This window comes from Lutra lutra, chromosome 1 (genome assembly GCF_902655055.1).
Source record: "Lutra lutra chromosome 1, mLutLut1.2, whole genome shotgun sequence".
NCBI classification, from domain to species: Eukaryota; Metazoa; Chordata; class Mammalia; order Carnivora; family Mustelidae; genus Lutra; species Lutra lutra.
The window spans coordinates 196,867,788-196,884,563 of NC_062278.1; the positions used below are offsets into that span (position 1 = coordinate 196,867,788).

General features: G+C 46.8%; 1 protein-coding gene across 2 annotated transcripts in view; it reads right to left on the reverse strand.

The window, feature by feature from the left end:
* Positions 1–16,459, reverse strand: part of PXK (PX domain containing serine/threonine kinase like) — a 78,901-nt gene extending 62,442 nt beyond the window's left edge. The window contains exon 1 of one of the 2 annotated variants that reach the window (XM_047690883.1): positions 16,230–16,459. In XM_047690883.1, coding sequence (XP_047546839.1) covers positions 16,230–16,331 — 102 coding nt within the window. In that variant the 5' untranslated portion in view covers positions 16,332–16,459. The remainder of the gene's footprint in view (positions 1–16,229) is intronic. The other variant, XM_047690872.1, reaches the window with a different exon arrangement.
* Between the last annotated feature and the right edge of the window lie 317 nt (positions 16,460–16,776).

Genomic DNA, 16,776 nt, shown 5'->3' on the forward strand with positions numbered 1-16,776 from the left:
AACGAAATATGACCTCCAATAATCCTCAAATTTCTTGGGCCGATGCCCTAAAAGTGTAGAAACAGACACAGTGAACATAACCTCCGAGAACCACTATTTAGCTGGCTGACAAGAAAACTCCGATCTGGTCGGAAATAATGGTGTTCATGGGGGCTCTGGTATCTGACAGCTAGTACGGACCTGGGTACAAGCTAGGAAGGAAGTGTTCCTCCTCCTAGGGCCACTTCTCTGCCTTCCCCACTCTGTGCTGTGACCCCAAAGCCTTCCGGAGGCTGAGGTGCTGATGGGCCACAGTGCACGCCCCTCCCCCATGCCTCCACTGCAAGTCCCCAAGGGGAGAGGGCCTGGTTTTCCAGTCACAGAGACCCAGTTCAAACCCCAGCTGGCACTTACTAGTTTTGAGACCTAACTTTGCTGAGCCTCTGAGCCTCAGTTTATCCGCAAAAGCATACCTTTCCAACAGGATGGCAGTAAATATTAGAGGAAACCGTACACTTACAGCACCCAACCCAGAGGCCAGCTCCATAACTTAGTTTTCTTTCCTGCTAAGAAATAGCAAACACAAGGTGTGTACAGATGAATACACCAGGGCCCTAATCAGCAGGCTCAGGAGATGGCCACAGCACTGTCAGGAGCACTAAGGGAACAACAAAAAGCAGCCATTCTCTCTGAACACAGGAAATAACTGTATCAGTCTCTGATTTCTGACAGCAGGCACCACTACTCCAGCTTCTCTTGTCCCAGCTTCTACACTCACATTTATTTGTTTATCTACCTATTTGTTTTTAAGATTTTATTTTTAACTGGCACCTGGGTGACTCAGTCTGCCTTTGGCCCGAGGTCCTGGGATGGAGCCCTCCTTCGGGCTCCCTTCTCAGCGGGGAGCCTGCTTCTCCCTCTCCCTCTGCCGGCCACTCCCCCTGCTTGTGCGCTTGCTCTCTCTCTCTGTCAAGATAAATAAATAAAATCTTAAAAAAAAAATTTATTTTTAAGTAATCTCTATACCCAATGTGGGGCTCAAACTCACAACCCGGAGATCAAGAGTCACACGCTCCACCAACCAAGCCAGCCCGGAATCCTGTCTATATCCACTTTTAAGGAAGCTAAGTAAAAAGCCTCACCCTAAAAAGAGCCGGATATCAACAGTAAGAGAAAGGTTATGTTGTTTATGGTATGACCATGGAGTGAAAGACTATGCAAGCCTTTAGAACGGTGTATTATAGGAATTTTTCATGACACGGGACAATGTGGATGCTATAACATCAAATATTCTAAAGGGTTAAAAAACTGATAACATTGCTAAGAAGAGGGAACTACAACAGATGTTAACAGTAGTTATCTCTGGGGTGAAATTACGTGTGGTTTAAATTCTCCTGGCTTTTTTTTTTTTTTTTTTTTTTTTGCATATTTTTTAGGTTATCTGCAATGAGCATATTTTACTTTCCTAATCAGGAAAAACAATTTTTCCAAAAGTTCCTTGGTTTGCTACACATGTAATTTAAAACATGCTACTTTCAAACAAAGAATCCTGAGTGATAAGACCTGAGATTATCTGAACTCAGAGAAGAGCACAGTACCTTATCCATGATGAATGCAAGCTATCATCTTTCTTCCCTTGGTAAGTGAACTTTCAGTCATTTTATGACTCATCAGCACCTTTACTATGCTGGGGAGATTGGAAAAACAGAAGATGAAAGTCAAGCAAATTAACCCTCCTATTAGTTTCAGCGGTGGTAAAATATTTGGTGGGAAAGGTGCCTGAAACTTTGGGGAAGTCAAGCTCGGGAAGTCTCTAGTGGTTTCAAAGGAGTAGAACCGCTCAGCATCACGAAGGATGAGGGAGGGCTGACTGCACATAAATTTACTCTGCCTCGCCTAAAAGCATCCCGGTGTCCTCCTGAGATGCTAGTTCCAATCATAACCGTGTAGTGACTCTACACGCTGTGTGGCCACAGGCCTCTTCAGAGCTGAAGGGGGAAACGGCTACGTTGGTGGAGCATTTACTCTTTGGTTCCTCAGCTTATCCCAACTCCTCGCAGTGCTGGGAGGTATGTGCACTCTCTCTTTTACAAGAACCCCACATCTCAGAAGGCAGGTGCCTTAAATGAGGGCACTCAGCTAGGAAGTCAGGAGAACAGACTCCACGCCATTCTGACCCAGGGCACAGCACTTCCTACCCTGCGTGGCCTGAGGCGGGACGCTTCCACATCACACACCCCTCATTTTGTAGGAGAGCTCAGAGAAACAGGCAGAACCAGTTGCTCAAGTGAGGAAGGAGCCCAGAGTGAGGGCACATTGTGGACCACAGGAACCCAGGCCTGGGGGACAGGAGTTGAAACAGCTGCAGAGCTCTCCACACCTCCCAGCCCCAGGCTCCCAGCTCGAGGACCTCTGAGCTGGGCGAGCTGCCTCCTCCTGCACATTCGCAAACCGTGGGCTGGATGTAACCAGGCACCGTAGAGAAGCTGTGTACAAATGTGAAAAGTCTTTTCTCTTCCCAATATTAAATAAGCACCCCCCGCACATGAGGCAGGTTCCAAAGCAGCAGAGAGGAACATTTTTAGATGTCCCGAAGCAGGTATCAGGCTTGTGGAGTGAGCACCCAGCAATGTGAATGGTGGTTAACTTCAGCTGTCCCAGAATGCAACAGGGCCTTTGACTGGGCCGTTCTGTTTCCACACTATGCTCCTGTTCACCTCCAACAACAGCTGCACATCCTCCCTGTGCTTTACTATCAGAAATCATTTAGGCTCTTGGTCTCACTGGTCACTGCAGGGCGGTCATGTCCTGTGCTCCCATTCAGGTCTTCTCACTCAGTTCAGCAGTCTGGAGAGAGTCCTGACCTAAGGCTGTGAGGCCCAACAGAGTAGCCACTGACTGGGGGACTGCAGTTTAAGTTTTATTTAATTTTATTAAATTTAAGTAGTCTAAGTGGCTAACTGTAGCCACTGGACAGAAGAGTTATGAACTGTTCGCAGACATACACATGAGATATTTATGAAAACGTGAGCACAGTAAACATAGTGTGTTATGACTTGCTTTTCTCCCCCAACTTAATATAAGACAAATCTCAGGGCGCCTGGGTGGCTCAGTGGGTTAAGCCTCTGCCTTCGGCTCAGGTCATGATCTCAGGGTCCTGGGATCAGCCCCACATCGGGCTCTCTGCTCAGCAGGGAGCCTGCTTCCCCCGCCCCCCACCCTGCCTGCCTCTCTGCCTACTTGTGATCTCTGTCAAATAAATAAATAAATCTTTAAAAATATATATAAGACAAATCTCTTTCCATATTAGCAACCACACATCTGGATATTATTTTTAATGTCTGCATCTGGCCTGTCCAGGAGAGTAGCCACAAGCAGGATGTAGCTATCGTGAATCTGAAATGTGGCTAGTCCCAACTGCAGTATGTTGTAATTGTACAATGCACACCAGATTTCAAAAACTTTGTAGGACATAAAGAACATAAAACATATTAATAGTTTTTATACTGCTTATCCATTGAAATAATATTCTGGATATACTGGGTTAGGAATACATCACCTGGGCACCTGGGTGGCTCAGTGGTTAAGCCTCTGCCTTCAGCTCAGGTCATGATCTCAGGGTCCTGGGATCGAGTCCCACATCGGGCTCTCTGCTCTGCAGGGAGCCTGCTTCCTCCTCTCTCTCTCTCTCTCTCTCTCCGCCTGCCTCTCTGCCCACTTGTGATCTCTCTCTGTCAAATAAATAAAATCTTTAAAAAAAAAAAAAAAGGAATACATCACCTAAATTCATTTCACCTTTCCTTTTTACTTTTCTAATGTGGCTACGAGAAAACTTACAATTACATGCATGATCTGGACAGCACTGCCCTACAGCCTCCATGGCACGTAATGAACTAACTCCAGGCCTCTGCAGCCAGGGTGGGAGAACGGAGAAAATGGCAACCCAAATCAGTGTCTGGTTCAGTGACTCAGGGGAGGACCCCTAACAGCCTCGTCTAAGACCGGGCTTCGTGGAGACATCCAACAGGTCCACAGCTCTGTGGGCCCTGGTAAGAGATCAGGCTGGGTGGGGGGCGCCTGGGTGGCTCAGTGGGTTAAGCCGCTGCCTTCGGCTCAGGTCATGATCCCAGGTCCTGGGTTCAAGCCCCACATCGGGCTTTCTGCTCAGCAGGGAGCCTGCTTCCTCCTCTCTCTCTGCCTGCCTCTCTGCCTACTTGTGATTTCTCTCTGTCAAATAAATAAATAAAATCTTTAAAAAAAAAAAAAAAAGAGATCAGGCTGGGGATGGCTCAAAGTCCACTGGCCTACAGACCATTCTGCTGCCCTCAGCCCTATGGCCTGGAACAAGTTACTTACCCTCTCTGGACCTCATTTTCTTCCAACAGAAAAATGGAGATAATAGCTCAATCCAGAGTTGTCATGAGAATCAGGTAAGAATCTAGAAAAGTTTGAGCAATTTCTTTTTTAAAGTTAAATATACGCTCACCGAATGACTAAGCAATTCCATTCCTAGATATCTGCCCAGGAGAAATGAAAGTCTGTCCACACAAAGACTGGTACCCAATGCTCATAGAAGCTCTATTCTCAACAGCCCCAAAGTGGAAACAAGCCAAATGTCCACCAGCTAATAAATGCGTAACAAGATGAAATATTACCCGGCAATAAAAAGAAACATGCAACAACATGAAAGAATCTCAGAGCTTTACACAAAGTGAAAGAAGCCGGATGCAAACCATTATACCTTATAAGATGCCATTTATATATATGACATTCTAGAAAAGGTGAAATGACGGTAACGGAAAGCCGGCCAGTAGTTGTCAGGGATCAGAGGAAGGATCCTGACTGCAAAGAGGCCTCAAGGAAGTATCTGGAGTGATGAAAATGTTACAGTGGTTACATGGGCGCCTGCATTTGTCCAACTTAGGAAGTGAGATAAGTAACATAAAGAACTTACCACAGGGCTGGGCCCTGCCCGCCAGTACCAAGTGCTTAAACAATGCTAGCTGTTATCATGGCAAGTGCCACTGCCTCTTCAGTACTGCCCGAACTTTCTAGAACCAGACTCAGACTCACAATCTTCCTGGGTAAACCAGTTACTGCTCACTTACCCTGGACCGTTTCTCTATTCTTTTCTGGTGCCTTTGTTTCCCTTGTGGCCTCTACTAGCAGACTTCTCTGTTGTGTTCCTGCCTCTCTCCAGTCCTTCTCTCCAGACTGCCACTGACCTGATGTGGCCTTTCTAACCCCATCGCTTCACTACCACCTTGAACTCTCCTCTCCCCTCCCTTCACGCCTTGCACCGACCCCTACTCACCAGCAGCAAAATAAGCTTCCTAAAAACCACTTCCACATGCTACATAACCTGCTCAAGTCCCTCACTACTGTTCAGATCCCTAAGCCTGGCCTCCAAGGGACCCCAGAGCTGGCCCAATCTCCCCTTCCCATCTTCTACCTCCTATCAGAATCCTCCATGACAGATCCTTTCGGAATGAACAAACAAAGGCAGGGACCACGTGGGTCTTGCTCTGATGTGCACCCCAAGAGCGGAGCACAGTGCCAGGAACAAAGGGCATGCTCACAGCAGCATCCGCTGAATTAACTGAAGTCTGCAAATGCAACCCAGCCTCAGAGAACACAGCTAGTCATTCTTTAGTATTTTAAACTGAGATCCTTGTGGGGTGGGTTAGTAACAGTTTAGAAGAGGATGAACAACTACAGTCTCAGGAAGGATTTATGTATTAAAGGTTACAAGGCTTCTGTTTACATTTCTAATTTTTAAAAAATACATCAATAAAATAATTATTTAAATATTTTCTCCCTTTGGGGCCCCTGGGCGGCTCAATTGGTTAAACATCTGCCTTCAGCTTACATCATGATCCCAGGGTCCTGGAGTCAAGTCCCTCATTGGGTTCCCTGCTCAGAGGGGAGCTTGCTTCTCCCTCTGCTACCACTCCCCTGTTTGTGAGCTCTCTCTCTGTCTCTCTGAAAAATAAATAAAATCTTTAAAAAATATTTTTTTTTCTCCCTTTAGCCCAGACCAGACTAAGAGCCTCCAAGTGAACTCACAAGGGGCCAGTCATAGAAATCAGATGAGTGTGTTCATGGTTTATTTGGTTTATCACAGTTTGGGCCACCACGTAGCTTTTCAACTCATTTTTTTGGGAAAGATTTTATTTATTTATCTGACAGAGAGAGATACAGTGAGAGAGGGAACATAAGCAGGGGGAGTGGGAGAAGAGGCAGGCTTTCCGCTGAGCAAGGAGCCCGTTTCGGGGCTCAATCCCAGGACCCTGGGATCATGACCTGAGCCAAAGGCAGAAGCTTAATGAAGCACCCAGGCGCCCACTTTTTAATTGATTTTGCTCTGCGTCATACATGGTTTCATTTATACCCATTAATGGACCATGACTAAAGACAGGCTTTTATTAGGAATGCCAATGGTAAAATATGAGTTAAGTGAGAAGTTGGTGAGAAATACGAGAAGTGAGAACCATCATAAAATTGGTAATTCTGCAAATTGTCCGAAGATGCTCATTATCAGAGCCTTAAGCTGTGTTCATCTTATCACAATTCTCACTGCCTCTTGTATTTCAAAAAACAATGTAATTCAGATCCCAAACATTAATATAATTTTTAATAATGTACTGATCTGAATAAAATTTTTTAATTCAAAATCACTTCCAGAGGGGGTTTTTTACAATTCAGTAGTACGATGAAAGGAGTCTGCAAGTTCAAAAGCCTGGGGAGTGCTGATTTAGAACTGGTTCTCTGAGAGGCTGTTAAGCGCAAAGCCCCAGGAAGGACTTGGGGGGCTGGAGCCACTCCCACTGCTCCCTCAGGGCCCCCAGGCAGGCGGGCACTTTCAACACCGTCACCTTTGGTTCAGACATCTGCCACTTCTACCAGAAAATTAGCTCCCTGCTTCATGCATCTTTTTATCTTAATACACCGCCCAGTGCCCAGTTCACAGGAGACTCCTCATAGGTGCTTGCTAAGGTTCCCAAACCGTAGAGGCTTTCCGACAAGGAAGAAGCTCTGTGCGTCACAGAGTGAAAGACACCCAAACCTGGAGTCTGTGCCCACAGCCTGCTTAGGAGAAAGGAAGTCAGCGGGGCTCCACAGAACAGAAGTGCACGTCTCAGGAAGCGGTGTTCTGCAGAGGTCAGCTGCCTCCCAGCCCGCCCCCTCACAAGTATCGGCTGGCACAGTCTACTTGGCAGGGGCAAGAACAGAGCACAGGGCTTTCTATTTCTCACCCCGCTGCCACAGGTCAAATGTGTGTACACCGATGTCGGGGACGCACAAAAGCTTCGAGGTAAAGAGCTGAAATGGGCATTTGCCAGGCACACCCCCCCTCCCCCTGAGGCCCGGCCTCTGGGAGCCCATCTGCCAGTTCCGTGGCCGAGCCCCGTGGCCTAGCCCCGTGGCCTGCCCATTTGCCTCTTCCACCTTTTCCGCCACCTCTGAACGCCAACAGCCGGCCCTGCTGTCAGGCAGGGCCCAGAAGGGGACCCCGGGCTGCATCCCCCGAGCCTGGCTATCAAAACAGGTTCCTTCAGAGAGAAGAAGAAAAAGGCGGCAGGGGAGTTGCTCTTTGACAGGTCACTGGTCTCTTTTTTGCCATTTGGTAGTAAAGCGGTCACAGCTGACAGTGAAACAAACTTTTAAATAAATAATTCTCCTTTTCCTGCTAAACATACCTGAGCGCCCAGCAAGTACCAGTACCTGAGAAGTTAGTTACCAGTGTTCTGGCAAATACAGAGGTAATAAACTACATCAAAACAGCTGATACTTAGGTGCCGAGCTCTGCTGAGAACGTTCAGCGTGTGAGCTCAGTTAATCCTCACAGCAGCTCTAACATACTCTTATCATCTGCACTTTACAAAGAAACAGAGATTAAACCGTTTGTCCAAGGTCACTAAGGTTATTGTCCCTCTGCTCCTGCCTTACCCTTTCACGTGTGTGGGAGGGGGAGATTACAAATAGAAAACAAAGTAGTAAGAAATAACAGGTATGGAGCACCTGGATGGCATAATCTGTTAAGCACTGACTCTTGGTTTTGGCTCAGGTCATGATCTCAGGGTTGTGAGATTGAGCCCTACATAGGGCTCAGCACTGGGTCTATTTGAGATTCTCCTTCCCTCTCCCTCACCCTCTGCCCCTCCCCTGCTCCCCCCTTGTATGCACACGCGCTCGTTCGCCCACGCTCTCTCTCTCCCTCTCTCTCAAATAAATAAATAAATCTTTAAAAAGAAAGAAAGAGGGGCACCTGGGTGGTTCAGTGGGTTAAAGCCTCTGCCTTCGGCTCAGGTCATGATCCCAGAGCCCTGGGATCGAGTCCCACAACGGGCTCCCAGTTCCACGGACAGCCTGCTTCTCCCTCTGACCTTCTCCCCTCTCATGCTCTCTCTCACTGTCTCTCTCTCAAATAAATAAATAAATAAAATCTTTAAAAAAAGAAAGAAAGAAAGAACAAACAGTTTTGTAAAATGCTTGCATGTTTGGAACCAATAAAGCTCAATGGGAATTTCACAGGAAGGAAAAACATATCCAGCTCTGCAGGGGCGCCTGGGTGGCTCAGTGGTTAAGCATCTGCCTTCGGTTCAGGTCATCATCCCAGGATGTGGCACAGAGCCTTGTTTCGGGCTCCCTGCTCAGTGGGGAGTCTGCTTCTTCCTCTCCCTCTGCCTCTTCCCGTTTGTGCTCTCTCTCTCTCTCAAATGAATAAATAAAATCTTTTTAAAAAAATAAAGAAAAGCATATCGAGCTTGGTAAGGTAGTTGTCCCCAGGAAGTGTTCCCTGAGTTGTAGCTCAGATAATGGCAATCATACACAAATCCATTTATTCAATAAACAGGACTGAGTCTTACTATTATATGCTAGGGAATGTGCTAGTTTGAAATGGAATCAAAGTAACAATACACAGACATGAAAGGCTGGATTTGGAGTGGGGGGTAACCTCAGAAAGACATGGACAGAGGCAGAACAAGCCGCCCACAGGCACCACCCAAATGCCCCTTGCTACCTGAGTGGCGGGAAGGGGAAGAGGTGTGTCCTGCATGCTCAGAGCTCCCAGAGTCAGGCCTGCTCACCACCGCACCCCCAGCACCAACCACAGTGGCCTTCGGAGAGCCAGAGCCAGAACCCGAGAAGCAGCACGGAGTGGAGAGCAGCAGGCTGTTAATGAATGCGGTATGCACAGGGGGACACACGGGGATGTCTGGAGCACAGCGATACTCTGGGGGGACAGTGAGAGTGCTTGGTGTGGTATGAGCAGGCCGGCTTCAGGCTCCATTTCCCCCTGCAGGACTAAAGTGCACCTGTCCCCGCCCACCAGTCCCCTGGTCAGGCTGGAAGGCAGGCATGCGGAACAACACTGCCTTCCCTTTGCACCTCGGAAACAGCTGTGGCATCTTAGACCCAGGTTTGTCCCTTACCAACGCTCTAGTCACTCCCTCCTCCCGCCACCCCCAAACAGCCTCTACTGAACTGCGGAGAGATGACCAGTTTCTGAGGAGCCACACAGAAGCAGTGTGGCAGCCCGGTTGAAATGTCATAAAGAGAGAGGTGGCCAGGGCGCCAACACCCTGCTGTCCCGCACAGAGGCCCCTGCCTTCCGCTGGGCTCCTGTACTAAGTCATCTCAGCACCTACGCCTCAATGCCCTCAGCAAGGTGCAACCCAGAGTAACTCCTTCCCACCGACAGGACAGAATTCATCTACTGTTCCAAAGCCACAGCTTCCTGAAAGCAGGGTTCATAGGGCAGCAAGATGAACTGTTTAGATACGAGCTACTTCTCCAACTTTGCAGTTCAAAAGACCTTCTCCAGCAGTGATTCTTAACCTAAGATTCAATGCCAAAGAGCAGGCTTCTGGCCAGGGAGGATCTGGGAGGTTATCTTAACATGTGTATGAGCATTTACAGAGAATTTGTCCCTCTGAAAAGATTGTGAAAGGAGGTAAACCCAAAGAGGTTAAGAACTTGTGCTAAGAATGTGTCTCGAGTTTAGTATCCTGCCATGTTATAAACTTCCCAGGGTGACGGCTAAAAGATATGGGGCTTCCTTTCAGGGTAATGAAATGTTCTAAAATTCATTGTGATAAATAATAAATCTAAAAAAGTGGGGGGATGGGCAGCTGGATGGCTCAGTTAAGCAGCCAACTCTTAATTTAGGGTCAGGTTATGATCTCAGGATCCAGGGATCGAGCCCCGCATCAGGCTCTGTGTTCAGTGGAGAGTCTGCTTGAGCATTCTCTCCCACTTCCCGCTGCCCCTCCCCCTTGCAGTTTCTCTCTCTCTCTCTCTGAAATGAATACATAAAATTTTAAGACTGATTATGGAGACAGGTATACAACTCTGTGAATACACTTATATTGACTTGTATAGTCAATGGGTAAATTGTATGGTATGTGAATTATATATAAATCTGTTACCAAGAAAAAAAAATTCTAGAAGAATCCTGTTGCAATAGGTTCCCCAAACTAATATTATACTTATAGGAATACCCTCTTACCCAACAAAAAGTAACTACTCAATTATCTGAAGACCATAGGAAAAATGTACTCTTTTAGTAAGCAGGAGGAAATGTGTGACAGCTTTTCAACTGGAAATGGCCAGACTCACCCCAAATTTGACAGTCAGCAAGATCAGCTGGAGACTAAATGGTCAATCCACATAAACTCTTCCCCTCGAGGGGTACAAGTATTTACTCCAAATACAGTGCCTGTCCCTTAGTCCTCAGTCAACATTTTCAAACTGAAAATGAAGTTCTCTGTCATCTCCTCTGTCATACCTTAATTTCCCCTACCATGTGCATCTTACTTGTGAAAGAAGTCACTGACAAGAATGACTTCCAGTTTTAGGGGGAAAACAACGGGAAAAAACCTATTATCCTCCCTTCTACAACACCCCTAAGCACTCAAGCACTTCTGAGTTCCAAAACAACGTTCGAGTCCAGTTCTCCTGTCTTCAGGATGCCAAAAGCTGGAACATAGAGGAGCCTCATTTCATGTGAAGGCGCTCAGAAATCTCTAGCAGCTTGAAAAGGAACCACTACCTGCCTCAGTAGAAAACCGGTTGGTTCTAGTTGGCCCAAATGAACCCATTTAGACCATCAATCAACAATCTATATTTTGAACAATCTTATTAAGATCACAAACTACATGGAGGCTACGTACACATGGTTGAATATTTATGATATTGCCCTGAGGAGCAAAACACGTAAGATCTTTTCTCCTAAAATAAACCTCAGTCCCAGAATCCTACGCTTCTTCCAGGTAACTACAGCCAGCTTCTTATTTATATTCCTACTACAAAAAATCTTCCTAGTGGGATAATCCTCAAAAGAAGTGAAGAGGACTAAGAATCATCAGCCCCTAGGGTACCTGGGTGGCTCAGTTAAACGTCTGACTCTTAACTTCGGCTAAGGTCAGGGTTGTGAAATCAGGCTCTGCACTGGGCATGAAGCCTGCTTAGGGTTCTCTCTCTCTGCTTCTACCCCTCCCCACCTCCCCGACCTGCATGCCCTCAAAAAAAAAAAAAAAAAATCACCAGCCAGCCCCTAAATCAGTCTGCAAAAAATTGACTTCAATAGACAGGTATAGTTTAGGGGCACCTGGGTGGTTCAGTTGGTTAAGCGTCTGCCTTCGGCCTGGGTCATGATCTCAGGGTCCTGGGATCAAGCAAGCCTCACATCAGGCTCCCTGCTCAGCGGGGAGCCTGATTCTCCCTCTGTGTGTGCTCTCTCATCTCTCTCTCTCACTCTCTCTCAAATAAATAAAATCTTTAAAAAAAACAAAAAAGATTTCAAGAAAACTTATTATCTTCATATAAAATGAGGAACTATCATTGGGTCTGCATTTGCCTATGCAAATATCTTCAAGGAATTTTTTTTGTTAAAGTATTCAGTATAACTTGGAATTGTAAAGAAACTTCCAAATAGCACCCCAAAAGGAAGCCCAGAGAGATCCCGATTTTGAGCACTGGGTTGCCTAAAATGTCAGGCTCTGAAGGCAATGAGGTCTGCTAATTTGGCATCACATTTGATTGACCTATTCTAAGGACATATGAAAAGAGTTTAAAAGACTATATAAAGGGGCGCCTGGGTGGCTCAGTGGGTTAAGCCTCTGCCTTCAGCTCAGGTCATGATCCCAGGGTCCTGGGCTCTCTGCTCGGCGGGGAGCCTGCTTCCCCCTCTCTCTCTGCCTGCCTCTGCCTACTTGTGATCTCAATCTCTCTCGGTCAAATAAATAAAATATAAAAAGAAAAAGACTAAAAAAAGGCCACTGATTAAAAAGCGCCTGGGTGGCTCAGGGGGTTAAAGCCTCTGCCTTCGGCTCAGGTCATGGTCCCAGGGTCCTGGGATGGAGCCCCTCATCAGGCTCTCTGCTCAGCAGGGAGCCTGCTTCCCCACCCCTCTGCCTGCCTCTCTGCCTACTTGTAATCTCTGTCAAATAAATAAATAAATAATCTTTAAAAAATAAAATAAAAATAAGCGGAGGCTCAATAATCCGAGCCACAAAAGGAAGATCAAAACCAACTGTGTTATGACAGGTAAAGACTCTGACTGACTTGTCTACACCTCAGGAAACAGAAGGCCTCAGAATCCCACAGAACAAAAGCTCAATGAAAGCAGGAGCTATCTAGCATACCACCAGATCTCCAGCATATGTCTGGCACACAGTAGGTACACAACACATTTTTCTCAAATTAATGAGAGCTGTTGAATAAATAAACTGTGTAAGAATACAGTTTCCAAAAATCAAAGGTTCAAAGAGAGACCTATTTTCAGTAAAGATCTCAACATGGAATATTATCTTTCCAGATTTAAAAAAAATTGTGTTATGCCTCAAATACCACTAAAATTATCTTTTGTTTCTCAAGAACAAAATGCACCAAATGCAGAGTAAATGGGCCTTGATACAGATGAGCCCCACAAGAGTATTTTAAAAGGAGCAAATGGAGATGAAACGTTAGCACACTACAGCACACTGACCAGCAAAAACCTGATATGCATATTTGATAACAACCCTCTCCAAAACTGTCGGTTTCCTCTGGTTTCTATTTCAGCTAGGTAAGCACTTTTTCAGTCTATTGATTTTTAGAAGTTTTCCCTTTCACGTCACCAAGAACATCTCTATTTCCCTTGTCTTCTCTTCAGTAGCCCCAACTTTCCCACAATTTACCTGTACGGCTTTTTATTCAAATTCCTTTTGTTTGGAAAATCCTTCCCTTTCCTCCCACCAGAGCTGAAAGCATCCTCCCTAACTATAGTCCCTTTGGATTTTATGGAAGTTTCATTTCCTTGCAGCAGAGGCCTGGTCTATTTCCTGAAGCCAAATTCATTGTGCTCCATAAAAGTGAAAATAAAATCATTCAAACCACCGTCAGGAACAGAATCATCTACCAATCTGTACCCTCTCCGCCAGCTTCTCATGCAAATATGCCTTTCTCGCAGTGACCTTGTGTTCCCTCCATCCTGGCATCTGTATTTTCCAACCCACAGGATGTTTCCCTCCCAAGTCCATAAATTTTAAATCCTATGTAACCTAAAATTTTCTGCTGTAAATCCTGTTTCCCAAAGCTAAACAACCTTGGTAAAGGGAAGGAACCATGAACAGAAATTAGCTATTTACGATAATAACACTTTACCATGTTTAACGCTTTGGATGTTTATTTCACCAGGAAGTGAAGAGATGGAAGAAGAAAGAAACGCCCTTTAGGAATACTTCATAGAGACTGTTTCATCTGATCTTTGTAACAACCTTGGAAGGCAGGCAGAGCACGCATTTATTACCCTCTTTACAACATCAAAATACACATCAAAAAGTTAACCTTCTTATGACTTGTCCAACCAATGTCCACAGACTAGCACGTGTCTGCCCAAAACTATATTAACGTCTTGCCTCTTCCAACTCAAAGGCTGTCCACTATATACTCTCTGTATGTTTCTATCCTACAGCCAAGGAGCAACATCCATTTTTCAGCATTTCAGAGGGAGGACTGCCCTGACTTTTGGGACACTGTCTCCCTTCAGCTGACAAATAGGAAAGTCACCTTCAGTTTTCCCAATAGAAAACAATGCTCTTTTCTTCCATATGCCACCACTAACAACTACTTCTTTCCAAAATAATTTCCAACAGTTCCTGTTTTAAAGGGACTTACTCATAAGGGGCTAATAATCCAGAAAGTCTGCATCAGCATATGATTTTCTCAATAAAGTTCAGGGCTGATGCAACATTTCCCACTCTCCAATTCTACAGCTAAAATGACAAGAACATAGAACAGTCAAAAATTGCGCAAGACAATGCTACAGTGTTTTTTACTCCACCACATCTGCCTCTATGGGTCTCCTGTGAGTCACTATCTTTTGTGATCAGTCATCATTATAGTCATCCCATTCTCTACTCTAATTATTTTATTTCTTAAAGAAAAGCTCAGCAGTAGAAATGGAATCTTATTACATCTTTCACTACCTTACTGAAGCACTGACCCCCTTAACTTAGCACCTTAGATGCCACATTGTTCCAATTTTCACCACTACTGTTTTACACAAACAGAGGCAAAGTAAGGTTGCAATTCATTTGTTTATTCATTCAACAAACACATATGAAATCCTATCAGACACCAGGATCTGGGACCCAAAATTAAGCACCTGTCCCTCCTCTCATAGCCTGGTAAAGAGGAAAACTAAAGAAGTGATTACAGAATAAACTGATCTAGGTCAAGGTGGAAGTGAGCACAGGGCTTGGGGCAGTGGCCATCATGGAATGCTTCCTGGAAGAAGTGATCTGAGTACTTATAAGCATCTCTTTACTTTCAACACAAAATAAACCTAAAAGACTCAACTCTTCTCCTTGGAAGTTTGTACGATTTACGTGCCAAATGTCAAGTCAAAAATCTAATTTAATAGCAGAATTTATTCTTGACTACCTGCCCTAAATTTCAACCTTTAACCCATACTCCCACAGGTATACATTACAAAGGGTAAAAACTCTGTCCAACACAGTGCCTCTCCCAAGTCTGTAAAAGAGGATTAAAGATAAATGAGAAAATGAAATATATTTTTAAAATGTATAATCATCTTCCTAACTGGAAATGAACACTTTGAACAATCCAAAGCCTACAAAGCATGGCTATTGGAAGAGGAAACTGAGGTTCAAAAAAGTCCCACTTTAATACAACAGAATAAAAGATCTCTTTGAAGTCACCAGAACAGCTTGAACAAAAAGAGAAACAGAAGGCTATTGTGGGGCTTTAGCCTCCAGATGATGAACCCTAAACACACTGCAATGGTAAACAAACAAGCCTCAGAGCTGGAATCTGATTTGGTGACCTGACAAAACATTACAATTTAAGGAATCTCTCTCTCCCCATTCATTATTTCCCAAACAAAGTCCTACTGGCTGACAGCTCCTGTTTTTCTGCTGGTTTCTAGGTTTATTGCTTGTAAATTATAATGCACAGTGTTCTTTAAAAAAAAAAAAAAAAGTACAGGCAAATGAAAACAATCCTGGTTTTAAAGACCCATAAAAGACAGTATATGTAACAAATGAACTCTGTCTGTGTTTACTATGAGGACCTATTACTCCTTTATGCTACTCTGGTGGATTTTAAACTCAAATGAATGCTACCACTGCCCACTAAAGAGCAGGTTAGAGGAGGGAAGGAGCACACTCATACACCTGCCTCAGCAGGACCCCAGACTGCCTCCCTCACCACTTCCTGCGCCTAGGCCAAGCAACTGCCCACCAACTGGGGCGGCAGACACCAGCCATTTACATTCTGCTATCCCAAGAAGTAGATCTAAAGTCACACTTCGATTTGGCCGGGCACATCCACATCGCCGCCACTCAGCTACCCAGCTGAAGAGAGGAAAACTCGCGGCCCCAGAAAGAAGGCTGGCGGCGGGCAGAAGTGGAGGAGAGGGTCCCGTCTGTTCCCTTTACTCTGCCTGGCCAAGGTGGGCCCGGGAATCCTACAACTCGGAGCGGCACCACCGAGCCCTTCCTCCAGCTTGGCCCAGGGGGCTGAGATCCCCCACCCCCGGCCCCTGAAGACCTGAGTTCACCTGGGCCCCGGGGCCTCTGACCCAAAGCCACGGCCACGGCACTACCCTCCCGCCCTAGGCCGCCGACCCCCGGCCCCGCTCCCCGGCCGGGAGACCCTGCCCAACCCGCGCCGGGCCGCCCGAAGCCCTCTCGCCGCCCGGGGCCGCCCCGCGCCGCCCGACCGACCGGCGGGCCGCGCACCGTGTGGGACTGCAGGCTCTGGCTCGCCTCGATGGCTGCTGTCAGCGGCACCGTGTCGTCCAGCAGCACCTTGCCGGCTGGCGGCTTCTCCATGAAGGCCATCCCCGGACGCCCGTCCGCCACCGCCTCGACACCAAGAGCAGGAACCAGGCGCGCCGACTCCCGCCGCCCGCCGGGCTCCGCCGCCGCCGCCGCCGCCGCCGCTGTCAACACGCGCCGCCCCACGCGCCGCCGCCACCCGCCGCGCCCGCGGGGTCCTAGCGCCGGTGCGTCTAGCCGCCCTCGCTGTCAACACTGGCCGCCCTTCCCGCCGTGGCCTCCCGCGGGGTCCTAGCGCGATACCACGGCGGACGCCGCTACCGTGGACCCGCGTTTCCAAGCTCCTCGCAGCCGCCAGCAGACCCGGTACCCTCAGCATCCAGCCTCAGACCTACGACACTCCACCCCAAGCCATCACGTCCAGAGATCCTCAGATGCGAAGACACGGCGTCCTGAGCCCAGCGATCCAGGAAATCTCCGGCCCAAAGATTGCCAAACCAAGCCTCGC